The sequence below is a fragment of the Serinus canaria genome, chromosome 22 (assembly GCF_022539315.1).
Source record: "Serinus canaria isolate serCan28SL12 chromosome 22, serCan2020, whole genome shotgun sequence".
Taxonomy (NCBI): Eukaryota; Metazoa; Chordata; class Aves; order Passeriformes; family Fringillidae; genus Serinus; species Serinus canaria.
In genome coordinates, this window is record NC_066335.1 from 3,617,884 (window position 1) to 3,645,785 (window position 27,902).

Consider the following 27,902-nt stretch of genomic DNA (forward strand, 5'->3'; position numbering starts at 1 on the left):
GGCAGGGAGATGTCCAAATCCTGCATGAATTCTTTCCCTGGAGGCCTCTTTCCTAACCTGAGATGCCAACATGAGTTGAAAAATTTGACTGAAGTGTCACAAACGAGCAGCTGCCAAAAATTGTTATCAATTAGCAGCATCCTACACTTAATAGAAGCCCAAACCCATCTGTTTGCAGCTCCCAATCTGTCTCAGAACGTCTGGAGATCCAGCAAAAATCCAAGGGGAAAGTTTGGCTTAAAAATGTTCCAAAAATCAGAACTTTTCAACAGAGAAACAGTTATTTACTAATGCTCGTGTGAGAAGAGTAATGGCAGTAAAATTCTCCTGTGGAAATAATTCCCCTGCAGATTGATGCAGACATATTGACTCATTTATAAACCAACATAACTGATGAATATGTAAATGACTTTGTCATGTTTATTGCTGACACTGCCATGTGTGAACACAAATTTATATCCAGATGATCCACTCCAGTTCTCTGTACTCTGTAACCCCTATTTTAACCCAGGAAAGGATCACCTTGTCTAAAGCAGTTCTGTATTGACATTTGTAGCCTGAGCAGTTTTATCACTCCTTCATTACAGCTGACTGAGTCAGTGGGCTCCTTTTCTGGCAGAGATATTTGGAATATTATTGGACAGAGCTCACCTGGATCATTCACTGCTCTGCCTCCGCCATTGAATCACCTGAGCCTGGAGCAAACATTGCTAACAGAGATGACAGGGCAGCAAAGGCTCTGCTCAGTGTTTATTCTGTCAGTGATTCACTGAGCAGATTCAGGGGTAAATCCCCAGAATTAAAGCACAGCTTTGCCCCCAGCCCTGCTGACCTGTTTCACCCCAAACATCCTGGGAACTCCCCCATTCCTTGGCATTCCACTGGTTTTAGTTCAGCTTTTACCAGCCAGACCATGAATAGATGGAATTAGGACCAGCCCAACCATTCTATAATTCAATGACAGCTCCAATATCCGTTTTTATTGATTTATTGGTTTATTGGTGTTAATCATTATCTTTTCTCTGTGTTTAGGGAAGCCAATCCAAAGCAGGGATCGATGCCTGTCCCGATGTTTGGGGCACGGACCCAGCAGCAGGAACTCCCCTTGCTGTTACACTCTGTGCCCTGGGTGTTGTGCAACACCTTGAGCAAACACTTCCTCCTGCAGGAGCAGGAATAAAGCTGAGCCCGTCGCTGCCTCTCACTCCCAGCCCAGAGCAGCTCCCGGGCAGGGCCACGCTGGGATCGCCACATCCCCACCGCGGGAAGCCCAGAGCATGGAAATCCTGCTCATCTCTGCTCTCCTGCTGCATCTCCTCCAGCAAGGTACTGCACTTTTGGTTTTAGTCCTTCACCGGTTTTGCTGTGGATTATGCTATATGAAGTTTTAATTATCAACTGGTAGATAACAGGGAGGAACAGAGAGTTAAAGTCTTTGGGAAATGGAGTTAGGGATATTTGGGATTTTCTGTTCAAAGCAATTCTCTGTCATTCTTCAGTTAGAGCAGCATTTCACTTGTTTGTGGCCATAAATTGCCTAAAGCCACACAACTGGTTGGTTTTGTGAGCCACTAAAGCAATAGTTACCCTGCAAGTGAGAGGCCAATTTACCCAATCACACCAATTTATCAGCATTTTGGCCATAAAATAACAGATTTCTGTATGAATTCAATTACAGCACTACCTGATTTAAAGCATTGATCACTCTTTATTGATCTGCATGAAACTTCAGGTTATATTCAAGTGACTCCACCTGAGCAGATCCCACTTTTTTCTCCCACAATTTCTTTTAATTCCCATCAACAAGGAATGGAATTTTTCAGGGCTTGACCTGCACAAGCATGTACAGGATTTATATCCATAATTAAACATATTATTAGCATTCAGGCACAAATCTATAATTTGGTTCTTTGATCAGAATATCTGAAAATGTGCACACCATTAAGGTGTTCCCTTTTTTACCTTGACAGAACCACAGTTTCATTGTCAATAAAATCCTCCCTGATGATTTTTTTTTTGCTGGTTGAAGCCCTTGGAAAAGCACACAATTATTTGTTCCTTATTGCAAGTTATTGTCAGAGGCCCAAGGAATTTTCTTCCTCCTTCAAGCCCCAGACAAAGCCTGAAGGTAAAGACAATGCACTGATTAAGAAACTCCCTCAAAGAAAGGATTCATTCCAAACAAAACCAACCAGTTTTCCTCGAAATTCTGTCTGGATCAGACTGCAGGGAAGGGATGAGTTTAGTCCTGAGCCTCCCTTTAAACCTTGCCTTAACTTGAACTCTCTGGGCTGCACAAAGGGTGTGGAGAGATAAAACTGGGGATCTCTGTTCCAAGAGGGCTGAAATATTCCTGGGATTGCTGCACAGGGACACACTTGAGGCCTGTGCAGAGGAATCTGAAAAGCAGCAGAATTTTTGGAAAATAAACACAATTAGTTGCTTAAAAAAACCCATAAACCACAGTTGTGAGTGGCAGGAGTAAAGTTACACCTGGTAGCTGCTCCCAGCACGTGCTCGGTGCAACAGCTCAGCTGACACAGGATCCCTGTGCACCATTAAATCAACAGCTTTATCAAGATACAACCAGGTTTGCTCTGCAATTACTTCTGGAAAGGGTTGAATCCAATAAATCAGTGATAAAAGACTGGATCCGTTTGTTTTACTGCCACAATTTGCACGAGGATGTGCTCTCCTGTTCCAGAGGGAAAATTACAGTAATTGGAGGGCTCTCTCCTGGAAAAACCTGGCCCTGGGGCAGGAATTACCGTGGGAGGTGCTCTGCTCCTTTGTTTTGGTGGGATTTCATTGGCTTTCTGTGCAGCTGGGGAGGGGGTGTTTGTTGTTGTTGGTTTATTTTTCAAATACAGGCCCTCAAGAATTCACCAATTCAGATGAAATTCCCTTTTGTAGGAGATTAAAGAGTTCAGGGGTATCTAAAAGCTGCTGTTGCCTTGGTGCAAACCAGCACATCCCTTGCCTGACCCTGCTTTCCCAAAACCTGGCCCCCAGCTGCCAGGATGGACTCCAGGGTGTGCCCACCCCTGCAGGGCAGGCCCCAAATGAACTTTGCTCTGCCTTTGCTGAGCTTCAGAGCAGAAAACAAAAAGAAATTCTTTTGATCAGCCTTGCATTTCCTCACCCAGCTCTTTACAGCCCCTCCAGACCTTATGAGACCCCTCAAAATGGTGTCCAGGAACCTCCTGGGTTCCTTGCACCTTCAAGATTTTCCTGATTTCCTCCCTATCTCCCATTATTTTACCTGGCCATGTCCAAATGTCTCTCCCAGCCTTCTGCTGTCCCTCCTTCAACCCAATTCAAGAGGGAAAAGTTGTAATTATTTATTACCACCCCCTCTCAGAGTTCTGCCACAGTTATTTATGTGCCAAAGCCTTCCAAAGCAGGAGCCTTGTGGCAAACCTGGCATTGTGCAAGTTTGTTTGCTGGTGCAGAGGCAGTCTGGGCCTGTCTGTCACGTGCTGAGGTTTGGAGATGGCTCATTCCACAAACCCAAACCCATTTCTTCCTCTCACTGGGAAATGCAGAGGGAAAGGCAGCACTGGCCTGTTGGGACTTGAACTGCTCAGAGCTGGGGGAAGGAACACAAAGGAAATTGCAAGAAATGTTTGGACACCTGGAAGTCGCCAGGGAGGGCAAACTCCTCCTCCTCCTCCTCCTCACTCCTCCAAACTGCAGGATGTGAAACCCCTGGTGTTGGATCAGGTGATAGAGGCAAAGCAGGGGAGCACGAGGTGCTGCAAGATCCCAAAATATCACCTGGCCAGCCATGAAATTGGGTGTTTAATAAACTAAAATTGTGTTTCCATCGATCCCCAGGGAGCAGCAGAGAGAAGTTCCCTGGAGCTGAGCAATATGAAATTGTTTACCCCCAGAAGCTGCACACGGTGCACAGGAGAGCTGCAGGAGCAAGCTCAGAGGTAGGAAAGGAGATCATTTCTTGGGTGATTCTGGGAGATGGGGAAGGATTTCTGGAGCTAAAACACCCTTGGGTTTCAAGGGAAAGAGAATTTGGACAAACTTGGACAAATTTGGACATTTGCTCTTCCAAAAGACAGAAGGTGGAGAAGCGAGGTGGTGTTCAGTGAGGAGGAGCTGAGGTGTGCTCAGTGAGAGGAGAATCCCTAAGGCCATCTCTGAACTTGTGTCTCTGCAAAGATGGGGGGTCTGATACTACTCAAAATTTCAATAACCTGTGGACACTTTAATTTGGGTTAAATGAAACCAATAATTAAAGGCAGCCACGGTCTGAGCAATTCCAGAGGGTGTCATGGAATATCTGAACTCAGACATCCCCTCAGCCCTTTCCCAAGCCCACAGGATTTGTGCTTATGGAGGCAGAAATGAATTTGCAAAGTCAAATTTGCGCCTCCTAATTAAAACCCCTCCAAGAGAGCGACCTCCTGCTTATCCTGCTCCTGGCAGAATCCTTGTTTTTGGTGAGAAGAGGAGGAAAAGAACACGGCTGGCACTCCAATAACACCTCTGGTGAGGCCAGGAGCTGCAGCAGAGCATTTTCTGACACTTAAATCTGTTTGCAGAGCAAATATGATGACATGGTGAAGTATGGGATCAAAGCCAACGGAGAGAAAGTGGTGCTGCAGCTCCAAAAAAATCGGTAGGTTCAGTTCAGCTCTGCCCTCATTCCTCACTGGGAGCCACTGCAGGGTGTTCCTGCCAAAACCCAGGAGCCAGAGCCCTGTGAAACAGAAGGGATTTGCTAAATGCAACATTTTCAAGGAAAGAAGGGGAGAGAAAGAATCCTGCCACTGTTTGGGAATGTGGAAGAAGTGCTTGGGATGAGACACTGCCATGATGGAGGGACTTCCCCTCCTGCTACCTCTGCTCCCCCATTTCCTTCCTCAATTGTTAAATCCAATGCATATTTGAGATTTTTCTATTATTTCACAAGTTCTCTGTGACCATGAAGAGTCTGTGGGTTATAGAATTGTGGCCTGGAGTGACAGGACAAGGAGGATGGTTTTAAACCAAGTGAGAGAGGGTTTAAACTGGAGATTGGGAAGAAATTCCTCCCTGGGAGGGTGGGGAGGGGCTGGGATGGAAATCCCAGAGCATCTTTGGCTGCCCCTGGATCCCTGGAAGTGTCCAAGGCCAGGCTGGAGCAGCCTGGAACAGTGGAAGGTTCCCTGCCCATGGAAGTGGAAGAGCTTCCAGGTGCCTTCCCACTCAAACCATTCCATGATTCCGGGACAGACTCAATGATCTTGGAGGTGTTTTCCAACCTTACTCATTCTGTGGCTCTAGATTTATATATCCCTATATTAGAGAGACAGATAAATGATAGAGAGATAGAAAGAGAGAGATAAACTGATAGAGATGTTTACCTTAGCTCTACTTCTCTTGAACCTGGAGTAAACAAATATAACCTGGCATTGACCAGATCTTCCTGGAAATTGAAAGTCTGGCTCCAGCAGGAAATTCACACACACTCCAACAAGTCTGGGTTAATGGGTGCTTTTCCAGAGGCTGTGCAAATACAGTAGTGCTATAATCAATTAATGGTAAAGATAGGCTCTGATTAACTGCTTGCCCCTGTTTTAATCTAATCCAAATATTTGGAGAGGGGGGAGGGAAATGTGTTGTAATAAATTCTGTTCTTTGAAGAGAAATGGGATTGTGGCAGTGGAAGAGTTGCCCAAACAGGAGTCACTGAGGAAGATGTAAAAAGGGCCAAAAAAAACCCCAAAAAACCAATATGTAATTATACATTTTTATCCAGATCTGCCAAGAGATGAGTTCATCCCAATGCAATCAGCACACTTTAATTGCTTTCTTCTTTTAGGAAAGTCTTTTTGTTTGAGTAAGGATTATGAGCAAGCAGAACTCCCCTCCCTGCAGCTTTTGCTTCCCGAGTTTCTCCGATACTAAGAATAACCTGAGTAATTGTTTGAATTCCCCACATACTCGCTGTGCTGTGTCATCACCTCATTTCTACATGACAACAATTTCCTTGGAATCATGACTGCTTGGCCTCTTGCAGGGATCTCCTGGCTGGGGATTATTCTGAAACTCTTTATTCTCCGGACGGCCAACAAATAACGACAGCTCCTCGCATCAAGGTAATACAGGAAGGGCTTTTCCCTTTTGCTTCCAGTCTTGAGGTCCACGTGGGATTCATGGAGCTGTGAGATAATGGGAGATATGAGACAGAAAGGAAAGGTTTGAAATGCAGATTTTAGGGTGAAGGGGTGGTGGAGTTGGGACTGATCACTGGTGCCTGTTGGGAGTCAGCTCCACGGTTTGGCTTCCAGGAAGGCGCCGCCTCCGTGGCTGCTGGGTGGAATTCCAGCCTCTTGTCGGAGCCAGGGCCATCCCAAAGCTTTCAAGCTCCCGACTCTGCCGCACACTTGGCTCCACCTGCCCAGCCCCGTGACTCGATTTCCTCCCCGATCCCGGCGAGATGCCCAGCCCGATAATGCCCCATTTCCTGCGGGCTCACGTTTCCAGCCACGCTCTGAGAGCCCAGCTGCTCCTCTGAGCCCTGACCAATCCCTTCTGCACCTGCACACCAACGGCCCTTGCTGCAGAAGGGATTCTTTCATTCACTGCACGCTGCTCTGCCCCAAAGCTCCCGCCTGGAGTTCTCCTCCAGGCTCATGAGATGTGTTTTAACAACACAATCTGGAATTCAAAGCCTAATTTTCTTTCTTCGGTGCAATTAGGAGGATTCTGAATGAAATAAATGTACATAAATAACTCTGGGTTGATTATTTGGGGTTTTTTGGGTTTTTTTTCTGATTGCTCCAATTATTTCCACTCCCTGAATGAATCCAGTGAAAAACCTGGATAAAGACAAGCTCGAAGAGCCCTACATGTGCTGAACAGGGAATTCCTGCCCTGGGGATATTGGGTTGGGAGCAGGAGTTTTTTCTCTTGTATTCCCAAAGGATGGAGATAAATCCTCCTCTTTTCTCAGTAACTTTCCCTCTGTGGATGTCTTTTTCTCTGTAACAAAGTTGGCATTTCGTGGTGGAAGAGAAATAAATGATAGAGTTAAACCAAAATCCACCCGAGAAAACCAAAGGCCCAGGGAATGAAGGCTTGGATACAGATCCTTAAGAATTCCATTCAGGAAAACGCCGTGGGTAAAATCCTCCACAAGCCCTCAGTGACTTTGAAGTCTCTTTGAACACAGAAACAGAAACCACAAATCCTTAAGCCAATTAAGTCCCAAAACTGTTTCCCCTACCATGTTTAAAATAATACTTGTATTTTAATCTCACTGAAATTAATGCCTTTAATTGATGGGTAATTAAAAAGCCTTTCCTTGAAACTTGGGCTCAAGGAAACCATTTGGACTTTAATTGAGCAGAGCCCAGCGGTGTGTGCTTAATTTGGAGCAGGGAATGGGAGTATTCTTATTTTTCTGTGCTGTGCTTTGACCAGAGCCCAGAATTGTTGGGTTTTGTCACAATTTGTGTGTTGAAGGATAAAAATAATGGCTCCACAGCCGACATGGAAATGGTTATGAACTTTTAAAATTCCTTTTAAGCATCTCCTAATGGGAGACTTCTTCAAGTAGTGCACTTCATTGTAATTGGTAGTGGATTAATTTGTTTTCTGAGATCCCTGGGTCCAATGGGCACCCCAAGCTGACCCTGGGTTTTTTTCCCCACCAGGATCACTGTTACTATGGAGGCCACGTGGAGGGGGATGCTGAGTCTGTGGCGAGCATCAGCACCTGCACAGGGCTCAGGTGAGAGGGGCTGGGTCCCAGGAGCAGAATGTGCAGCTTCTGGGATAAATAGGAGAGAATCAGCCTGGAAAGAAGTCGTGTGATCTTTTATTCAGGCTTTGGAAACTTGTTTCCCAAAGAAAAACAGAGGGAGAAGGGAGAAAAAGAATTACTCTTAGTTCCTTACAATATTTCAGTTTTTCACCTCAAATCAGGATGAAAACATCTTTGAATTTCCCACTGGAATGAAATCCACTTTCCAACCACTTCTGTCAGCACAAACCCCCCAAAATTTAAATCAAATTAATTCTGGACCCAGCTTCTCTTTGACTGAGAGCATCCAAATCTTCCAGCTGACTCACTAATTAATTAATTTCTGTTTCTAAAGTGTTGCATGCTGCCTCAGGCTGCTGGAGTATTCCAAGGGTCTCCATGCTCAGGCTAAATGCTCCCCTGATCCAAAACCTCACATTCCAACCCATTTTTTAGTGGCTATTTTGAGACCCGTGGCCAGAAGTTCCTCATCGAGCCCCTGGGAGCCTCGGACAGGGCTGAACACGTGGTTTATAAATATGAGGCCCTGAAACAAGAGCCCATCAAGACCTGTGGGCTGGTCAACAACTCCTGGGAACAGGACTTCAGTGACCCCATCAATGGCATCTTCAAGTCCAGCAACAGCCCAGAGGTAAGGACGTGGCTGTGCCAGCACAAAAAGGGAATTTGTGGCCACTGGAAAACTCTAAAGAGCCCAAATCCCACTTGGTCTGGTGGCACCTTCACAAAGGAGATGTTTAAACACAGGGAAGTGGGATCAGATCTTAAAAACCTGAACAAAATATTCCAGATCTGAGATTTCAGAGTCACCAGCTGAGTTAAACCTTCCTGCCTTTATTAGCAGGTGCCCAGAGCACCTCTAACACCTAAATACCCTTTAATATCTATTTTACCTTCCATATCTGTATAAAAATTTAAATATCCAGCCTACTTCTTATCATTTAAACCCAAACCAGTCCATTCTCAATGACCTGGCCAAAGAAATCCACCTCAATATTTAACAAACAGCTTTGAAACTGCAGGGGTTGGGATAGGAAAAGCTCCTAAAAGTAATTTTGAATCCATGATTCCTTTAGATGACAGCCTACCTGAAAGCAAAGAAATACCTGGAGCTCTATGTCGTTGCAGACAACGCTTTGGTGAGTTCTGGAATTATTGTTTCATGTTTGATCAGCCCCACAGGAGCTTCCCAGGGCATCCCAGTCGTATTCCTGGGCTCCTGCAAGAGCTACGAGGTTACTCTGAGCCTGGCTGGGAAATGGGATCTCTAAAGGGGATTTCATTTGAAATTCCCACCTGGAGATGACAGGAATTCAGAAAAGACCTTGCAGTGCTTGTCCTGATGGAATATCATGATTTGAAGGGAATATCCTGAATTGAAGGGAATATCCTGATTTGGAAGGGATTATCCTGATTTGGAGGGAATATCCTGATTTGGAAGGGATTATCCTGATTTGGAGGGAATATCCTGGTTTGGAAGGGAATATCCTGAGCTGGAGGGAATATCCTGAATTGAAGGGAATATCCTGATTTGAAAGGAATATCCTGAATTGGAAGGAATATCCTGGTTTGGAATGGAATATCCTGATTTGGAGGGAATATCCTGGTTTGGAAGGGATTATCCTGAATTGAAGGGAATATCCTGAATTGAAGGGAATATCCTGAGCTGGAGGGAATATCCTGAATTGAATGGAATAATCTGTTTTGGAAGGGAATATCGTGAATTGAAGGAAATATCCTGATTTGAAGGGAATAATCTGATTTGAAGGGAATATCCTGATTTGGAGTGGATAATCGTGAGCTTGAAGGGACCCACAAGGATCATTGAGCCCAACTCCTCCTCTGCACCCTACACAGAAATTCACATTTTGGAGGGGGCTGATGCTGAAACCCAACATCTGATAAAATCCTACATTAAACATAAAACAAAGCATGAATTTTTCTGCATGGCATGGTTTGCAAACCAATCTTCTGTGGGATATTTATGTCCTGCTAAATCCCCTTTTCCCTCTCCTTTTCCTGACATGCTGTATTTCCCTTTTCAGTACAAGAAATATGATGAAGATTTTAAAAATGTAAGACAAAGGATATTTGGAATAGTCAACTACATCAACACGGTGAGAGCAAACAAGTAGCAATGAAATCCAAGTGGTTTGTAATTTTTTTCTATTGAAAAAGATTGAAATCCAAATGGTTATAAATTCTTTCTGTTGTAAACATCATAAATTTCCATTATTACACGTAGGAATGAATGAAAGCCCAACTTCATGGCAATTTATTCTCCTGTTCTTTGCCTTCAGAGATGAGATTTTTAATAAGAATTATTTCTACTCCTACTTCAATTATTTCTACCAATACTTTAAGATGATTTTTAATCACTTGTGAAGTGAAAGCTTGTTGCAAAAAGAATAAATTGATTCTTCATTTCTTTTGTAAGTCAAATTTCTTTTAACCCCATTTTAAAGTTGTTTGAAATGTGATGGGAAATCAGATTTTCAGATTATTTGGGGAGGCTTTTTTGGAATTCAGAGCTTGGAAAGGCTTTGTTAGGTCTGGAGTGGATATTGGAGTGGAAAAGTGACCCAAGTATCAGGATGAGGCTTTGTTTAATTTTTATTAATTTTTAATTAATTCTCTGCTGCAGGTTTATAAAGCCATCAACACCCACGTGGCTCTGGTTGGCCTGGAGGTGTGGACAGATGGGGACAAGTTCCCCCTGAGCAGGGACGCGGGGTTCACCCTGGAGGCCTTCTCCAAGTGGCGCCTGGCGGATCTGCTCAAGAGGAAAAGCAACGACAACGCTCAGCTCATCACGTGGGTCCTTCCCTTCCCTTCCCTTCCCTTCCCTTCCCTTCCCTTCCCTTCCCTTCCCTTCCCTTCCCTTCCCTTCCCTTCCCTTCCCTTCCCTTCCCTTCCCTTCCCTTCCCTTCCCTTCCCTTCCCTTCTCCTTCCCTTCCCTTCCCTTCCCTGTCCTTCCCTTCCCTTCCCTTCCCTTCCCTTCCCTTCCCTTCCCTTCCCTTCCCTTCCCTTCCCTTCCCTTCCCTTCCCTTCCCTTCCCTTCCCTTCCCTTCCCTTCCTTCCCTTCCCTTCCCTTCCCTTCCCTTCCCTTCCCTTCCCTTCCCTTCCCCTTCCCTTCCCCTTCCCTATCCTCTCCACTTCCCTTCCCTTCCCTCCTTCCCCTTCCCTTCAACCTTCCACTTCCCTCCCTTCCCTTCCCTTCCTTCCCTATCCCTTCCCTTCCCTCCCTTCCCTCCCTTCCCTTCCCTATTGGTCAACAACACATCCAAGGCCATTTTTATTCCTTAAAAATCACTCACCAAACTCATTCAAGACCCTTTCTATTCCCTAAAAAATGGTCACCAAACACATTCCAAGCACATTTTATTCCTTAAAAATCACCACCAAACACAATTAAGGCATTTTTTTATTCTTTGTCACCAATCAGTGGCACAATCCTGACCCAGATTTCACCTGTTCCAAGACCAGTTTGTACCAATTCCAGGACCAAAAAAAAAAAAAAAAAAAAAATCCAAGTTCTCTCTCTCTCTCTTTTTTTTTTTTTTCCCCTGTCATGGAGCACAAATCAATTCCTGCCAGGACAGAGCATCCAATCCTTCCAACAGAATCCCTGCGAAAACAGGGGATGGGAACTTTTCCTTTGTCTAAGACTCTTCTGGTTTTGCTCACTCAACTAAGTTGAGTGTCCTGGGGACTGCAGCAAAGTCTCACAACTTAAAGAGTCATGACATGAAGTTTACCAGGAAGATGATGAATTAAATTTCCCCAAAAATGTGGGAAATGCCAAATTAAGCCAGCATTGACCTCACTTTTCTGTCTCGTGTCCAGAGGCCCTGACTCATCCCAGCCCTGTGCTGCATTTGGAGCTCTTTTCACTCCAACAAATGCTTTAAATCTGATGAGCCACCACGGAATTTAAGTAAATATTCAAATGAAAAGTGCTTCAGTTGGGTTTTGGGTTTTTGATTTGCAGGGATCTTAAAATTAAATGTTTGATTAGATGTGAGATTCCATCTGGAGCTGGGGATGGAACCTCCAGCCTGGTTTGGAAAAGACCCCTGAGTTCAGAGCCCACCCTGGGCACCCCTCGATCTCTCTGTGTCTTTGTGCTTCCTTCCAGAGGCCTGGACTTCGAGGGCACCACCATTGGACTGGCCTTCCTCAAAGCCATCTGCAGTGACTCGTACTCTGCAGGTGTTATTCAGGTCTGATTCATTTTATTCCATTTTAAAGCCTTTCCTGTTTTTTCACTCTGCCAGTGAAGAACCTTTGTGAATACTGTGGGGTTCAGGGCACTTTCAGCTCTCTGGTTCACTGTAAAAATTCACAATCAGAGCCCTGGAAGTGTCCAGGGCCAGGCTGGACAGGGCTTGGAGCAACCTGGGATAGGGGAAAGTGTCCCTGCCCTGGAACTGGATGGGATTTAAGGTCCCCTCCAACCCAAACCATTTGGGGATTCTGGGATTTTATTTTAAATGAAGTGCAGGGGGTAAAGGAAGCAAACGCGTGATATGCACATCTCCATGGTGTCTATTTTATAAATATATTTTAAAATAAATGTCTTTCTATTTATAAATATCTTTAAATATTAAATAATAAGATATAATCCAAATACATGCACAGGAGGAGCACATGACCCCTTGTGCATCACGAGGATAATTCCACTTGTGTTGGGAAGGATGAAAGTTTGACAGGGAATTCTCACAGATGTGTGAGCTTGGCAGAAAGGTGATTAAATGTAGAGTCTGAAGAAGGAATAGAGATGGAAGCAAGTTTTGATAGAGAAGAAAAGAATTGCTGAGCCAGCCTGAGTGGCTGACCAAGGAGCAAAGGGTGTGTGAGTTAGAAGGGGTTTTATGGCTCAGAGCAAAGATAAACCCACCCCAAACAAGAAGGTGTTTGTACCAAGCAGGAAGAGAGCACGGGCAAACAAGGCAGCAAATGTGGCAAGGAGAAAAAAGGGCTCAGAATTTCCCACTGCAAGAAAACTTAAAGAACACTTCTAGCTTAAACTGTGATGTTCTGACTTCAGTGACTGGGGAACAGTGACATGAATGTGGGAATTACAGCAGTTATGAGAGGCTGGACGCTTGAAGAAAAGTTGTTGTGTTTTTTATTTTCTGTTTTTGTTTTCTATTGTTTGTTTTCTGTTGTTGCTGCTTGCCCTAAAGCACACCTGGGAATAACAAACAGCTTTCCTGGCTCCCCAGGACCACAACAGGAACGAGGTTGCAGTGGCAGCCACGATGGCCCACGAGATGGGGCACAACCTGGGCATGAGCCACGACACTGCAGCGTGCTCGTGCAGCGACAACACCTGCATCATGACCGACACCGTCAGGTGGGGCTGGGGCAGCAGGGGCTGCAGGGCTGGGGGAGCAGGGGCTTCAGGGGCTGGGGGAGCAGGGCTGGGAGAGCACAGGGCTGCAGGGCTGGGGGAGCAGGGCTGGGAGAGCACAGGGCTGGGTGAGAACAGGGCTGCAGGGCTGGGGGAGCAGGGCTGGGAGAGCACAGGGCGGGCTGGGGAGCAGGGGCTGCAGGGCTGGAGGAGCAGGGCTGGGAGAGCAGGCTGGGTGAGAAGGGCTGCAGGGCTGGGGAGAAGGGCTGCAGGGCTGGGGAGCAGGGCTGGGGGAGCACAGGGCTGCAGGGCTGGGGGAGCAGGGCTGGGGAGCAGGGCTGGGGCAGCAGGGCTGCAGGGCTGGGGGAGCAGGGCTGGGGAGCAGGGCTGGGGAGAAGGGCTGCAGGGTGGGGAGAAAGGGCTGCAGGGCTGGGGGAGCAGGGCTGGGAGAGCACAGGGCTGCAGGGCTGGGGGAGCAGGGCTGGGGGAGCAGGGGCTGCAGGGCTGGGGGCAGGCTGGGGGAGCAGGGCTGCAGGGCTGGGGAGCAGGGCAGCGGGGGCTGCAGGGCTGGGGAGCACAGGGCTGGGGAGCAGGGGCTGCAGGCTGGGGGAGCAGGGGGCTGGGGAGCAGGGCTGGGGGAGCAGGGGCTGCAGGGCTGGGGAGCAGGGCTGCAGGGCTGGGGGAGCAGGGGGCTGGGGAGCATGGCTGGGGGAGCAGGGCTGCAGGGCTGGGGGAGCAGGGGCTGCAGGGCTGGGGGAGCAGGGGCAGCAGGGGCTGCAGGGCTGGGGGAGCAGGGGCAGCAGGGACTGCAGGGCTGGGGGAGCACAGGGCTGCAGGGCTGGGGGAGAAAGGGCTGCAGGGCTGGGGGAGCAGGGCTGGGGGAGCAGGGGCTGCAGGGCTGGAGCAGCAGGGGCAGCAGGGGCTGCAGGGCTGGGGGCGCAGGGGGCTGCAGGGCTGGGGCAGGGCTCCTGCCTAGGGAGGGGATCCCTTCAACTGTTGGAAGAGCAGTTCAGAAAACAGATGGAATCCCAGGCCATTGCCTGATATTCCCAGAAACCCCACAGAAAACCAACCCCAAACTACTGCAGTCCCTGTGCATTTAGAAAAATGTTTACATGTAAATTTATTTACATTTATTTCTTTATTTATACATTTATTTCTTTATTTTACATTAATTTCTTTACATTAATTTATGTACATTTAGCATTTAAAATATTAAATTATTATTTGGATATATATCTAAATATATATTATACATTTATATTTATATTATTAATTTTATATGTATTTACATTTATTTATGTATATTTAACATTTAAAATGTTGAATTATTATTTAGATATATATCTCTCTAAATATATATATTATATAGTTTTATATATTTCTAAAATAATGTATATATAATATAGTACCAAGTATTAATTTTAAATATAATTAATATATATTATTAAATTTTCATATATATCTCTCTATATATAATATATATTTATAGATATATATCTAAAAATAATTTGAGTATATGTAGTATATATAGTATATATTCTTATATATAAATACATTATTAGATATTAACTTTTATATAAAATTGAAGATATATTTTTAAATTTTATATATCTAAATATCTATATTATATATAGCTATATAGATCTAAAATAATTTTTATATATAATGTATATAATATATGTTTCTATATAAAATACATTCTTAAAATTAAATTCATATATTATTAAATGTATATTTTAAAATTTTATATGTCTAAATAGATATTATAGATATTAATATATAGAAATAGAATTTTAATATATTTTTATAGAAAATATATTATTAAATACTGATTTTATATATTAATAATATATATTTTTAATTTTATATATCTGAATAGATATATAGATATATATCTAAAATAATTTTTATATATAATAAATATTTCTATATAAAAATATAATAAATATATATATTTTATATATAATTAATTATATCTTTAAAAATTTTATATACATATATATAGAACATGAAAAGTTAAATGTGTATTTAGAAAAGTTTCCCCCTAGCTGCGGGGCCCGTCCCGTGCTCAGCTCTCTGCCGGGGCTGTTTCCCCCGTGCCTGGGCCCGTCCCAGCCTCACACCCAGCGCTGTTTCCCCAGCTCGGTGATCCCCAGGGAGTTCAGCTCCTGCAGCCTGCAGAGCTTCCAGTCCTTCCTGCTGGCCGAGCTGCCGCGCTGCCTGAGCGACGTGCCCGAGGCCGCCAGCATCATCGCCCCCGCCTCCTGCGGCAACGGCTTCCTGGAGCGCGGCGAGGAGTGCGACTGCGGCACCCCCGAGGTACCCGTGCTGCACCTCAGGAGCCGGACCAGGCCCATGTTCGAGCAGCAATCCATTGAGTAATTGATGTGGTAAAGTGTGAGCAGCACAGCCCTGGCACAGTGGGGGCACTTTCCCTCCAACTGCACACCCATAGTTGGGGCTTACAGGTATTTATAGGGGTACTCCTGAGCTTTCTCAGCAGTTTCTATTCCAAATTTTTACATCCCAATTCTCTACACTATGGTGATTGAGTTTTTCTCAGGATGTGTCCCAAAAAGGAGTAGCCCACCCAGATGGTGGTAGTGGTTTCCGATATGTTAGTCCAGGTTTCTGCAAGAATAAAGACAAATCCCATCTGGTGAAGTCCAGCTCCCCAGATGTGGGTCCCCCTTTTGATTCCAATGACCATAAATCTCATAGCAGTGATGTCCAGCTTCCCTTGGTCAAAACCACAACTCCCTGAGATGATGTTCATCTTCCTTTCTCAAGCTGTTTTTCTCTGGTTTGTTAAGGCGTGAGAAAAGCATATTTCCTTTACATGTATTCCAAAGCTAGAGTTTCAAGGATACAAGCAATATTCTAAAATTATACTTCAAAAAAAGGGTTATTATTGCAGCACTCTTTAAGGCCCGACTACAAGCAAAAAGCAAAATCCTTAAGGCTTTAATTGAAATGCTCCTAAATCAGCCGAGGTTAATTGCAAACAAAGGATAGGTTCAAAGATGCTTTACTCTCCTCAGTTATTATTAGAATTCACCACTGTCCCATGGTCAGACTCCACACATATCCCAATCACAAATACACACGTTGCCTGTCTGTTCCTGACACCAAACACAGCTTTGTGTTTCACCCTGGGAACCCTGGGAGGGGCACAGGGCTTTGGCCAGGCTGCACAGCAGCTCCTTGCTGTCAGTCCCTGGAGCGGACACTTGGCTAGCAAGCCTGGTGTGTTCCTGCAGCAATGTAGGTACAATGATAAATATAAAATACATTGCTTCTGTGAGCTCTTCTACTCAGCAGATTTTTGAATGAGGACTTCAAACTGTTGCTGCACAATTTGTGTCCCAGTAAAACTGAAACAGGCTGAATTTTGGCTTCACATGGTACTGCATGTGATTTGAAGCTGAGCACGTTTCAAATAAAAAACACAGACTTTGAGTGAAAGCTCCTGTTCAATGTTAATCATCTTTCTCTTTTCTAAACCCAGCAGGCTCATGACTGCTGTTTGTATAGATCTCAATGATGCCATCAATGCCACCACCATCCCATGGCCACACAGTCAGTGCCAGCTAGAATGGACATCAGAGCAGGATTCACAACCACTCAGTTAACCCTGCTATTGAGCCACTGCTCAGCAGATCCAGAATGGCTGGCAAGACCCTTCTAGAGTTTATAAAAACAGTGCCAGACAAAGGAGTTAAAAAGCTCAAGCTCTGCACAAATTCTCATTATTCTAAATGAATTCCTTGTAATCTGAAAGCTCTTGCTGGAGCAGAAACTCTGGTCATCAGATTGCTGAGCTGGGTGGCTGGGGAGGTGCAGAGAGCTGGCAAGGATGAAGCCCTGCTCTGTCAGGGGGGTGACAGAGGAACTGAGAGTGGGACAAAGCCATCCCCAGAGCTCAGCACTAACCCCCAGTTCCCTGCACAGCTTCCACCCCCAAACCCAGGTGCTTTAGGGAAGGTGCTCCCCAGCAAAGCCAAGGGCAGGTCCCAGACCTCCATCCCAGCAGGGACGGTGCTGTGGTGTCCCTGTCCCCAGCTCTGACTTCTGCTTTTGTCCCAGGAGTGCACCAACGAGTGCTGTGACCCCGAGAGCTGCAAGCTGATCTCAGGAGCTACCTGTGCCCACGGGGACTGCTGTGAGAACTGCCAGGTGAGACCCCTCCCCTGCCCTCTGAGAACTGCCAGGTGAGACCCCTCCCCTGCCCTCTGAGAACTGCCAGGTGAGACCCCTCCCCTGCCCTCTGAGAACTGCCAGGTGAGACCCCTCCCCTGCCTTCTGAGAACTGCCAGGTGAGACCCCTCCCCTGCCCTCTGAGAACTGCCAGCTGAGACCCCTCCCCTGCCCTCTGAGAACTGCCAGCTGAGACCCCTCCCCTGCCCTCTGAGAACTGCCAGGTGAGACCCCTCCCCTGCTCTCTGAGAACTGCCAGGAGAGACCCCTCCCCTGCTCTCTGAGAACTGCCAGCTGAGACCCTTCCCCTGTAAGAATGGCCAGGTGAGAACCCCCACCCTGTGCAGCTCCTCATCCCAACTGGGATCAAGCAGGAACTCACCTTCCACCAGAACTGCTCCCCTGTGTTTACCAGCACTGCCAAGGGCACTGTCATGGAGTCATGGAATGTCCTGGGCTGGAAGGGACAGGTGGGATCAGTGATCCAGCCCCAGGCCCTGCACAGACACCCCAAAATCCCACCCTGGCCATCCCTGGCTGTCCAAACTCTCCTGGAGCTCTGGCAGCCTCGGGGCCGTGCCCATCCCCTGGGGAGCCTGGGCAGTGCCAGCAGCCTCTGGGGAAGAGCCTTTCCCAAAATCCAGCCTTTCCCTGACCCCCAGCCATTCCCTCAGGTGCTGTCAGTGCCCACCAGCCCACCCAAAGCCCCCCATCAGCTCCCTCAATCTCCCACCCCCCTGGAGAAATGAGCCCTTTGCTTGGCCATTTGCTCCTGGCAATGAAAGCTGTGGCACACGAGGCAAACCCTGAGAACTGACAGATCCAGCACGAAGGGAGATGTGGATCCTGCTCCTCACACAGCCTCTGTGTCACCATGGAGCAAGAAAGGACACAGGTTCACTACAGGGCTGGTTGGCAAAGAGCAGCTTTAATATGGAAATTCTCCTCTTTTATAGAGAGATTTGACACTCCTTGATTCTACTTGATTGTTGATTTGACACTGCATTTGATTCTACTTGATTGGCTAATTGACCAAAACATCTTCCTCACAAACACTCCTTGAGAAGAGCAGAAAAACAGAGCAGGAGAACACAGCCTGCAGGCTGTTTATACCAACAAGTTATCATTGTTTTCCTCCAGCTCCCCAGACAGTCTCCCAAGTGCCCTGGGAGCACACTCAGCCCTTTTCTGGCTCTCTGGCCAGGCTGTTGCATCCCCACCTGTGCAGTGAGGTTTTCCTGCCTGCTCTCAGCCCCCAGCTGGGTGCTCTGAGCAGGGTGGAGGAGCTGGGTGCTGAGTGTGCCGTTTTCTCCTCCGCAGTTCAAGCAGTCGGGCTCGGTGTGCCGGGCGGTGAAGGACGACTGTGACCTGGCTGAGATGTGCACGGGGGACTCGCCCAGCTGCCCCCAGGATCGGTTCCGGGTCAACGGGCACCCCTGCGGCTCTGGGCAGGGCTACTGCTACATGGGCACCTGTCCCACCCGGGACAGCCAGTGCAAGGATGCCTTTGGGCCAGGTGAGCACCCCGTGCCAGCAGAAATCAGCTGGGCTTGGGCACGGGAGAGACAGGGAAGGGAATTCTGCAGCACATCCTCAGGAACAGCCCACCTGTGGGGCTGCTCTTCAGCCAGGCTGCAGGTCTGAGGGAGGGCACCGAGTGGGGTGTGTGCAGGGGTCCCCAGGGAGAGATGAGGGAATCTGACTCCATGTTCTTAGAAGGCTGATATTATTATGTTATATTATATTTATATTAGATTATATTATATTATAGTATATTATATGATAGTATATTATATTATATTATATTATATTATATTATATTAGATATATGATATTATATTATATTATATTATATTATATTATATTATATTATATTATATTATATTATATTATATTATTACATTACATTACATTACATTACATTACATTACATTACATTACATTATATATTACATTACATTACATGATATATCTTACATCCCATTATACCATACCATATCATACCATATTATATTATATTACATTATATCACATTACATTATATTACATTACGCTATACTAAAACTATACTACAGAATAGAGAAAGGATACAGACAAAAAGCTTAACAACAATGACAATGAGAAGCTCCTGAGTGACTCCTCAGAGTCCAACAGAGCTGGCTGTGATTGGTCATTAATTAAAAACAATTCACATGAGACCAATCCAACAGGCACCTGTTGGGGAACAATCTCCAGCCCCGTTCCAAAGCAGCAAACACAGGGAGAAGCAAGTGAGATAATTTTGTTTTTTCTCTGAGGCTTCTCAGCTTGCCAGGAGAAGAAATCCTGGCAAAGGGATTTTTCAGAAAATGTAACAGAATCCATAAAAATAACCTCCAGTTTGTAGCATAATTAGTGATGATTTCTGTATTTCCCACTGTCAGTGGTTGTAGCTCCCGAGCCAGATCTCAGGGCATGTGCTCTGTGCTTCCAGAGAAATGGGAAGTGGGCAGCACATTCCTCTTTTGCAGAACATGTCTGAGCTAGTTGGAATGGAGCTGGGGAAGTGGTTTTGGCCAGATAGGAAGAGGAAATGTCTGTCCTTCAAATTAACAGCCAAATTTGGCACGTCTGGTGCTTCTGAAAGCAGCATTTCATAGAGCTGGGGAATGGCTTGGGCTGAAAGGGAACTTAAATCCCACCCAGTGCCACCCCTGCCAGGGCAGGGACAGCTCCCACTGCCCCAGGGGCTCCAGCCTGGCCTTGGGCACTGCCAGGGATCCAGGGGCAGCCACAGCTCCCTGGGAATTCCATCCCAGCCCCTCCCCACCTTCAGGGAGGAATTCCTTCCCAGTATCCCATCCATCCCTTCTGGCAGTGGAAGCCATCCCCTGTGTCCTGTCCCTCCATCCCTTGTCCCCAGTCCTTTCCCAGCTCTCCTTTCCCCTTCAGGCCCTGGAAGGGCTCTGAGCTCTCCCTGGAGTTTCTCCTCTCCAGGAAAGTCATTGATGCCCATGGGCAGGTGGCTGGGAAAGGCCATTTCCCGAGCAAAGGAAGGAGCTGGGATTTTCCCAGTTCTGGTTTGGGATCCCAAACTCTCCTGTTGTTTCCCCTGCAGAGGCCACGGAGGGCGCAGCCTCCTGCTACCACGTGAACGAGAGGGGGACGTACTTCGGGTACTGCCGGAAGGAGCAGGGCACCTACCTGCCCTGCAAGCAGAAGTAAGCCCTGGGCCATGGGAGGTGCAGGGCTTTGGGAAGAGAGGCCATTCCTACTCTGATCAGGAGCCAGGAGCACCCTTTTTTAGTGGCACAGCCCTGTGTTCCTTCTTGTTCTGTCTGAAAACTGTGGGGAATCATTTCGGAGAAAAGTGGATTTAAATCAGGAGGTGAGAGAGCAAAGGTGTGCCCAGAGATCTGTGCAGGGCTGTTGGGGAGGGCGAGTGTGAGGGTGTGCAGGGAGCTCCAGGGATTTTGGGATGGGAATTTGAACCTCAGAAGTGAAGGGATATCAGTTAAATGCTCATTTCTGTGAATGACTCTGTGTTCCCTCCTAAGCTCAGCAGATTTAGGAACCTGTCACCTGCTCAAACCAATCTGCCAACCAGCATTCCCTGCTGCAGCCATTTCTTTGGAATTCAGGCTGCAGGAGAGCCCAGCTCAGAGGGGTTTGCTGGGCCTTGTCCTGGGGTGACAGCTCCTGTTTTCCTTGCAGGGACAAAATGTGTGGGAAACTCTTCTGCTCTGGAGGCAGGGAGATGCCTCGGGATGGGAGCCTGCTGTCCTTCAGGACCTGCAAAGGCAGCTTCCCCCGGAATGGAGAGCAGGACAGAGGGATGGTCCTGGATGGAACCAAGTGTGGCAACGGGATGGTGAGTGGAGAATCACTTCTTCCTTTATCCTTCCCCCTCTTTCAGCCTGGTTGATAGAATTCTGTCCTGCACAGGGAAGATTTAAACAGGGAGCACTGGGTGGACCCCAAACTTCTGCTGGTCTGTTTTCCCAACTTTTATCCCAACCCAGCAGCACAGCAAACAGGAATTGGCAGCATTCCCATTTCCTTAGGCTTGGCTGCTGCCTCATTGCCTTCACTGACACAGAGATGGGTGGCAGCAGAAACACAGCTTTGTCTGAGAGGTTAGGAGATCATTAATGAGTTATTGCATTTAATTATTGCATTTAATTATTTCCATAGTGGCCGTCCCTCATCACTGGGTGCTGTTTCCAGTCTCTTCCTTGAATATTCCTGCTGGAAGGGAGGGATGAGGGATTGAGTGGGAAGCAGGGATGTCTGCACATCTCTGTCATTCTCTTTTCTACTAAAAACCCAAATGGAAAATTAACCCCTCATCTCCCACTCCCAAAGGGGGTCTGAGGGATTTCCAGAGCTGTTCTCCATCCCCTCACAGGATAAAGTGCAAACTCTGCCTGTCCTGGAAGCTCCCAATCCCTGTGGTTTGCTCTCCTTTCAGGTGTGCAGCCGTGGGGAGTGTGTCCAAGCTGAGGAGGTCTTCAGATCCACCAACTGCTCTGCCAAGTGCTCTGGCCATGCTGTAAGACTCCAGCTTTTGATGTTATTCACTTCAAAACCCCAAGAGAATTATGCAGATCGGCCTCAGACCTCCTTGCTGACAGTGTTTAAGTCATTGATAGAAATCTGTCAAATTTGAGGAGTCAGAAACTTTAAAAGTTTTTATGAAAACACATCTCACCTGATGGAACATCAGAGATGGACACAGCCCCAGTATCTGACCCTGCCCCTGAGCCATGGTATCACAGCTCCTCTCTTTTAGGTTATTTTGGTTTGGGGAGAAGAATTCTGCTCACATTTGACCATTCAGAGACCTACAGATAAATAGATTAACTCTGTAGTGAAGCTTTCCCTGCAGAAGCAAAAGGTGCATGACATCAGGGCTGTCCTTTAACACCCCAAACTGCTCCTTTTTGTGCTAAAGTTTAGCTCAAATAAACGGAGAGATTAAAAAAAACCCTCAGCATCCTCACTGAGAAACTTTCTGAGCCCCCAAACTCACTGGTGTCCCCAGCTGAGGGTGTCCCTGTTTGTGTCCCCAGGTGTGTGACCACGAGCTGCAGTGCCAGTGTGAGGAGGGGTGGGCACCCCCCAACTGTGACAGCTCCTCAGCCCTCACCAGTAAGTGCCACACCTTGGAATGGGTCCTTTCCTGGCTGGAAGGGATCCCTGAGCATTTCAGCTTTTCCTATAACCCTGCAGTTCTTTAGGTGTAACTCTGAGCCCCACACCCAGTGTCAGCTCCTGCTCTCCCCTTGGGGCAGACACAGCAATTCCTCTCCAGGCCTGGAGCCAAGGACACCTCACTGCCTCAGGGCCCAGAGATGGGAACAAAAGGGACTTGGGGCAGCAAATCTGGGGTCAATGACTTCATGACCTGCAGCTGGAATTGGAACATGAACCCCAGAATGCAAATGGGCCAAACTTATCAAAGTGTGAAACCCGTGACCATCATGGGTGCGTCCCTGGAGGGTTTAACAGAGCCTGGATGTGGCACTCAGTGCCAGGGTTGAGTTGAGGTGCTGGGGCTGGGGCTGGGCTGGACTCGATGATCTTTAAGGTCTCTCCAACCCAGAGATTCTGTGAATTCTGGGAATCTGCCCCAAAAGGCATCAGAAGGAGCTGGGGGGCTCCAGAGGAGCAGCCCAGCACCAGAGTGGCTCACACAATTGTTAATTGGAATCATTAAGCTCATCAAGCCCAGCCCCTGACCAGCAGCACTGAGTCCTGTCCTCAGCTGCTACAGGCACAGGTTTGAACAATTCCAGGCCTGTCCCAGAGCTGGGCAACCCCTTCCATGAAGAAATCTCTCTTGATATCCAGCCTGAATCCCAGCACTGTATCCCCAGGGAGCTGATTTCTGAGCACCCCTCAGTCCTGCAGGGAGGAGTAGGGAAGGTGTTTTTCTCTCTAAGCTGACAAGTGATTCCCCCTGGAGATGAGAGCAATGGGCTTCTCCTGTTCATTCTTGGAATAATGAGTTCTCTGTCCCTTCAGAGTGGGGCCAGGATCCCAGAGGCTTTGCTGTGAGGGAGCTGGACAAGTTCATTTATCATCTGATGGTCCTTAACTGATCCACCTCTGAGGGAAAACCATTTATGTCCAGATTTTCACATGTTAGGGGAAAAAAAGTCTTTATTTCATTTCTAATATGGAATATTTTTGTCCTCTCTTCACCCTCTCCAGAGCACTGTTGGCTCTGAACCTCTGGCTTGGTTGAGGCTTTGGAGGAGTTTTGTTGAAAATTATGAAGGAAACTTTACTTGAGGGCAGTTTGAAGGTCTGCACCCCTCTCTGGGTAACAGAGGAAGGACAGGGAAGGATCTTGGAGGGTCCATGGAAAGGGCAGGGATGGTTTAGGGTTTGTTTAGCCCAAGGACAGCTCAGGCAAAAACAACTGACTTCAAACATGGCAAAACCAGCACGAGTTCACCCCCTTCCATCACCATTTGTGGCAGGAGAAGAAGCCATAAAATGAGAACAGAGATAATAAAATTCCTTCATCAGTGGTGATGGGAAACTTCTTAATGGTGGATCTTGTTGGGTGTCTGCCACCCCCAGTGGTTCTGGAATGTTCTGAGAACTGCTTCTGTCCCTGCTGGTGTTTAGGAACTGTTTCTGTCCCTGCCCTCAGTGATCCCTGGTGTTTTAGGGCTGTTCCTGCCCTCTGTGATTCCTGGTGTTTTAGGACTGTCCCTGCCCTCAGTGATCCCTGGTGTTTTAGGGCTGTTCCTGCCCTCTGTGATTCTCTGGTGTTTTAGGGCTGTTTCTGTCCCTGCCCTCAGTGATCCCTGGTGTTTTAGGGCTGTCCCTGCCCTCAGTGATCCCTGGTGTTTTAGGGCTGTTCCTGTCCCTGCCCTCAGTGATCCCTGGTGGTTTAGGAACTGTTTCTGTCCCTGGCAGGCATTGCTGTGGCTGCTGGGGTGCTGGCTGTCCTGGCTGTCACTGCAGTTGCAGCCGTGCTGCTCACCCGCTTCCGAGGCTTCCACAAGAGGTAAATCCTTCCCACATCCACCTTCACCCCACGAGCCAGAGCCAGGCAATCCCTGCAGAGGCTGCAGTGGGGGTGGGGGGAATCAGACTCTGGGAGGGAAGGAAGATGGTCCATCAGAAATCCCATGGTCGGGAGGGGATGGAAGAGTTGAAATGGAGCTCTTGATAAATCCTCAACAATCCCAAATGAATAAAGGGAAGAAAGAAATCAAGGACATGGGTAGGAAACACCAGCAGCAGTAAGGCAGGGCTTCAACTGGTTTTTTTTCTTTAGTTACCTAAAATTGAGCATGATTTGAAATCTTTGACAGCCACCAGACCAGGAGGGGACCTGGAGCCACCAACCAGGTGTTTGTGGATCAGGAGCAGAGCTGCAGGGAACAGCCTGTGCTGGTGCCACCTGCCCAGAAGGTGAGAGCAGGGACAGCTGGGGACTGTCCCCAGGGCTCAAACCATCAGCCCAAGGCACTGCACTTCCATGGGGTTCCCAAAATGCTGAGGGGACAGTGCTGGGAATTCCAGCACGAGATTCCCAAAATGCTGGGGGGACAAGGCTGGGTAACCCAGCATGAGATTCCCAGAATTATGAGGGGAGGTACGGCACTGGGAACTCCAGCATGAGATTCCCAAAATGCTGAGTGGACAGTGCTGGGAATCCCAGCATGAATTCCCAAAATGCTGAATGGAGGGACAGTGCTGGGAATGCCAGCATGAGAGTCCCAAAATTATGAGAGGAGGAATCTCAGCACAAGATTCCCAAAGTACTGAGGGGACAAGGCTGGCATTCCCAGCATGAGATTCCCAAAATTATGAAGGGACAGTGCTGAGAATCCCAGCCCGAATTCCCAAAATACTGAGTGGAGTGGAAGGACAGTGCTGGCATTCCCAGCATGAGATTCCCAAAATGTTGAGGGGACAGTGCTGAGAATCCCAGCCCGAATTCCCCAAATGCTGAGGGGAGGGACGGCGCTGGGAATGCCGGCACGGGGAGGGCTCTGGGTCCCCGGAGAGCCGGGGCAGGGCGGGGACAGCCGGAGATAAGGCAGGAGGTGAGATAAGGGCTCCAGCCCATTTGTGACCGTTCCCGTTCGCAGGTGATTGATAAGAAAGTTCTTCCCGTGCCTCCACCTCAGGAGAGCAAACCCCAACGTCAGAGTGTGAGTATTCCTGGGAATGTCCCTGCTTTCCTGCGGGATTTGGGAGCGTCACAAACCCCTGGAGAGCCCTGGGGACAGTGTGATCCCAGAGGGACATCCCTGAGCTCCTCTGTTTCCTCAGACAGCATCCCTGCACCCCCCCAGCCCCCTGAAGCATTTTTCTATCCAGCTCCAGGCTGCACATTCCCAGGAACACGTGGATGCACACAGAGGGTTCAGGGGGTTTTTGTTCTGTTTTTTCCAGCCTGCCCTGAGGCCCAAGGGTCCCCCACCCCCTGTTCCTGCCCCCAAACCTGGCTCTTCCCACCCCGAGGAGAAGTTTGTGAGTACAACCCTGCCCCTTCCCACACCCCATCAAATCCCAACTCATATTTGCAGTTTCTGATTTAAAGAAACAATTGAAAATCACAGCTATTCAGAGCACAGATTTTTGGGGTGGGAATCGCCTTTTTGGCTGTGTAATCCTAAACTGCACAGATATCCCTCCTCAGCCAGGGAGCCCTCCAAGGCACAACTCAGTAGCTGGAGTTTAAACCAAGAGGATTTCAGGTGTAACCACAATGTAAATGCTGAGTAACTTTGCTCCTGCAGGTGCCTGTGAGGGTCCCTGTGCTGGGCCTCACATGTGTAAGAGCCCAGAGGAATGGTTTTATTTCTCATTAATAAACCCAAACCATCCTGATTAAAAGGAAATACCTGCCTCCAGTGTTCACCATCGCAGCATTTGAGGCTGATGCCCCCTGGCAGGAGGGTGTAAAATCCATCTTCACTCTGGTGGCACAGCTGTGGGGTGCTGCCTGCACAAACACCAGGCCAGGACAGCATAAAATGTAAAATATAAAGTATAAGATATAAAATATCCCCGTGTATCAACTATAAACCACATGTAAATCCCACTGTGTGAGCTTGGATATCGATATTTAAATATTGGGAATAGCTCAGTGTCTTCTGAAACAGACCTGGCCCCTTGTACCTGTGTTTTGTAGCCCCCTTGCACATGGACAGATGGGGATTCCTGGGATTTTGCAGCAGGAGAATGCTGCAGGATGGGGTGGCTGGGGCTGGGGAGGGTCTGCAGCTGCTCAGACAGCCCCAGTGACACTGAAACCCCATTTTGTTCCAGGCTCCAGAGAGAAAAGCCCTTCCTGTGCCCATTCCCAAAGGCAAACCCCCTCCTCCACCCCAGGTAATTCAGGTGGGAATAACAATTCCCTGGGCATGGGATTCCCATCAGTTCTCTGGGCATGGAATTCCCCTCAGTTCTCTGGGGATGGAATTCCCATTGATTCTCTGGGGATGGAATTCCCACCAATTCTCTGGGGGTGGAATTCCCATTGATTCTCTGGGCATGGGATTCCCCTCAGTTCTCTGGGGGTGGAATTCCCATCAGTTTTCTGGACATGGAATTCCCACCAATTCTCTGGGGATGGAATTCCCCTCAGTTCTCTGGGGGTGGAATTCCCACCGATTCTCTGGGCATGGGATTCCCTGAAACTGCTGGGATGTAACTGCTCCTTTTCCCTGCAGGCTTTAAAGCCCCCCATGAATCCCAGAGTCTGAGGCTCCCCAAGCAGAGCTGGGTGGGCCACCTGAAGTTTCCAGGGACAATTCATCCCTCGACTCCTCCACTTTTGGCAAAGGCATCCTGGACCATCTCCCTCTTCTCCTTGAGAACTGACTGAGAGCTGCCTGGAAGGGTTTGGGATTCCAGGCAGCGAGGAGCTCTGGTGGTGGCATGGAGCTGCTGTCCCAGGGAAGCAGAGCAGAGCCACCACTTGCACTGAGGTGTAAGCTGGGAGTAAGTTACACAAGGTGCTGAACACCCCAGCACTGCGGGGTGAGGCTGCTCCTCCTCTGCTCCTCTGGCACCAGAGCTGAGGGCAGCAGGGACACTGTGGCTGCTGCAGGTTTGGGAATGGCAAACTTGGGTTTTGGCTCCATTTCTGGATCTTTTCCAGCCCTCTCTGCCCTCAGCAATACAAAGATTTCTCCTTCATGTGCAAGTCATGGAGAAAAACAACCCCTTCCTGCCCTGGGGAGAGAAGTTGTGTCCTCAGGGTCTGAGCTGGACATGGAATAAGGAATGAGACACACTGGGAATGGCTCTGGGAAGATCCTTGGCACTGGATTCTCTCCACAATCCCTAAATTCCCCGTTGAGGATGCCATTCCCTGCAAAACATGGATGTGATGGAATTCCAGTCCTTCCTTTGAGGTTGTGCTGGATGAGGATGGATGTTACTGGAGAGCAGAGCTTCCTTCCTCTTTGGATAACTGCTGCTTTATTTGAGCCAGGAACAGATTGGAATCTCCACCTGAGTTTGACTGGGGTGTAAAAATCCAGGAGTTATTTTTTATGAGCTGTAATTAATGTATTTACAGAGATTTCTGTATTAAAGTTCTGTCTGAACAGGAAGAAA

The 27,902-nt window shown here is 47.8% G+C and overlaps 1 protein-coding gene across 3 annotated transcripts; it reads left to right on the top strand.

Moving 5' to 3' along the window:
* The first annotated feature begins 1,180 nt into the window (after window positions 1-1,180).
* Window positions 1,181-27,902, top strand: ADAM28 (ADAM metallopeptidase domain 28). 3 transcript variants are annotated; one of them, XM_050982849.1, is made up of 24 exons: window positions 1,181-1,326; window positions 3,838-3,938; window positions 4,560-4,636; window positions 6,020-6,098; window positions 7,659-7,735; window positions 8,204-8,399; window positions 8,845-8,907; window positions 9,814-9,885; window positions 10,413-10,582; window positions 11,907-11,991; window positions 12,997-13,127; window positions 15,269-15,446; window positions 17,214-17,303; window positions 18,645-18,840; window positions 20,422-20,524; window positions 21,018-21,174; window positions 21,775-21,855; window positions 22,376-22,454; window positions 24,237-24,327; window positions 24,638-24,737; window positions 25,421-25,483; window positions 25,728-25,805; window positions 26,607-26,669; window positions 27,011-27,902. In XM_050982849.1, the coding sequence occupies exons 1-24, from the start codon at window positions 1,278-1,280 to the stop codon at window positions 27,041-27,043; spliced, it is 2,412 nt and encodes an 803-aa protein (XP_050838806.1). In that variant the 5' UTR covers window positions 1,181-1,277; the 3' UTR covers window positions 27,044-27,902. The 3 variants fall into 3 exon arrangements, with proteins under 3 accessions (XP_050838806.1, XP_050838807.1, XP_050838808.1); XM_050982851.1 differs by lacking the exon at window positions 1,181-1,326 and adding an exon at window positions 3,542-3,752; XM_050982850.1 differs by lacking the exon at window positions 25,728-25,805.

Coding starts and splice junctions, on each gene's coding strand:
- ADAM28 (XM_050982849.1), top strand. CDS start 1,278: ATGGAAATCCTGCTCATCTCTGCTCTCCTGCTGCATCTCCTCCAGCAA. Junction 13,128..15,268: donor ATCATGACCGACACCGTCAG/GTGGGGCTGGGG, acceptor CTGTTTCCCCAG/CTCGGTGATCCCCAGGGAGT. Junction 24,328..24,637: donor TTCCGAGGCTTCCACAAGAG/GTAAATCCTTCC, acceptor AATCTTTGACAG/CCACCAGACCAGGAGGGGAC.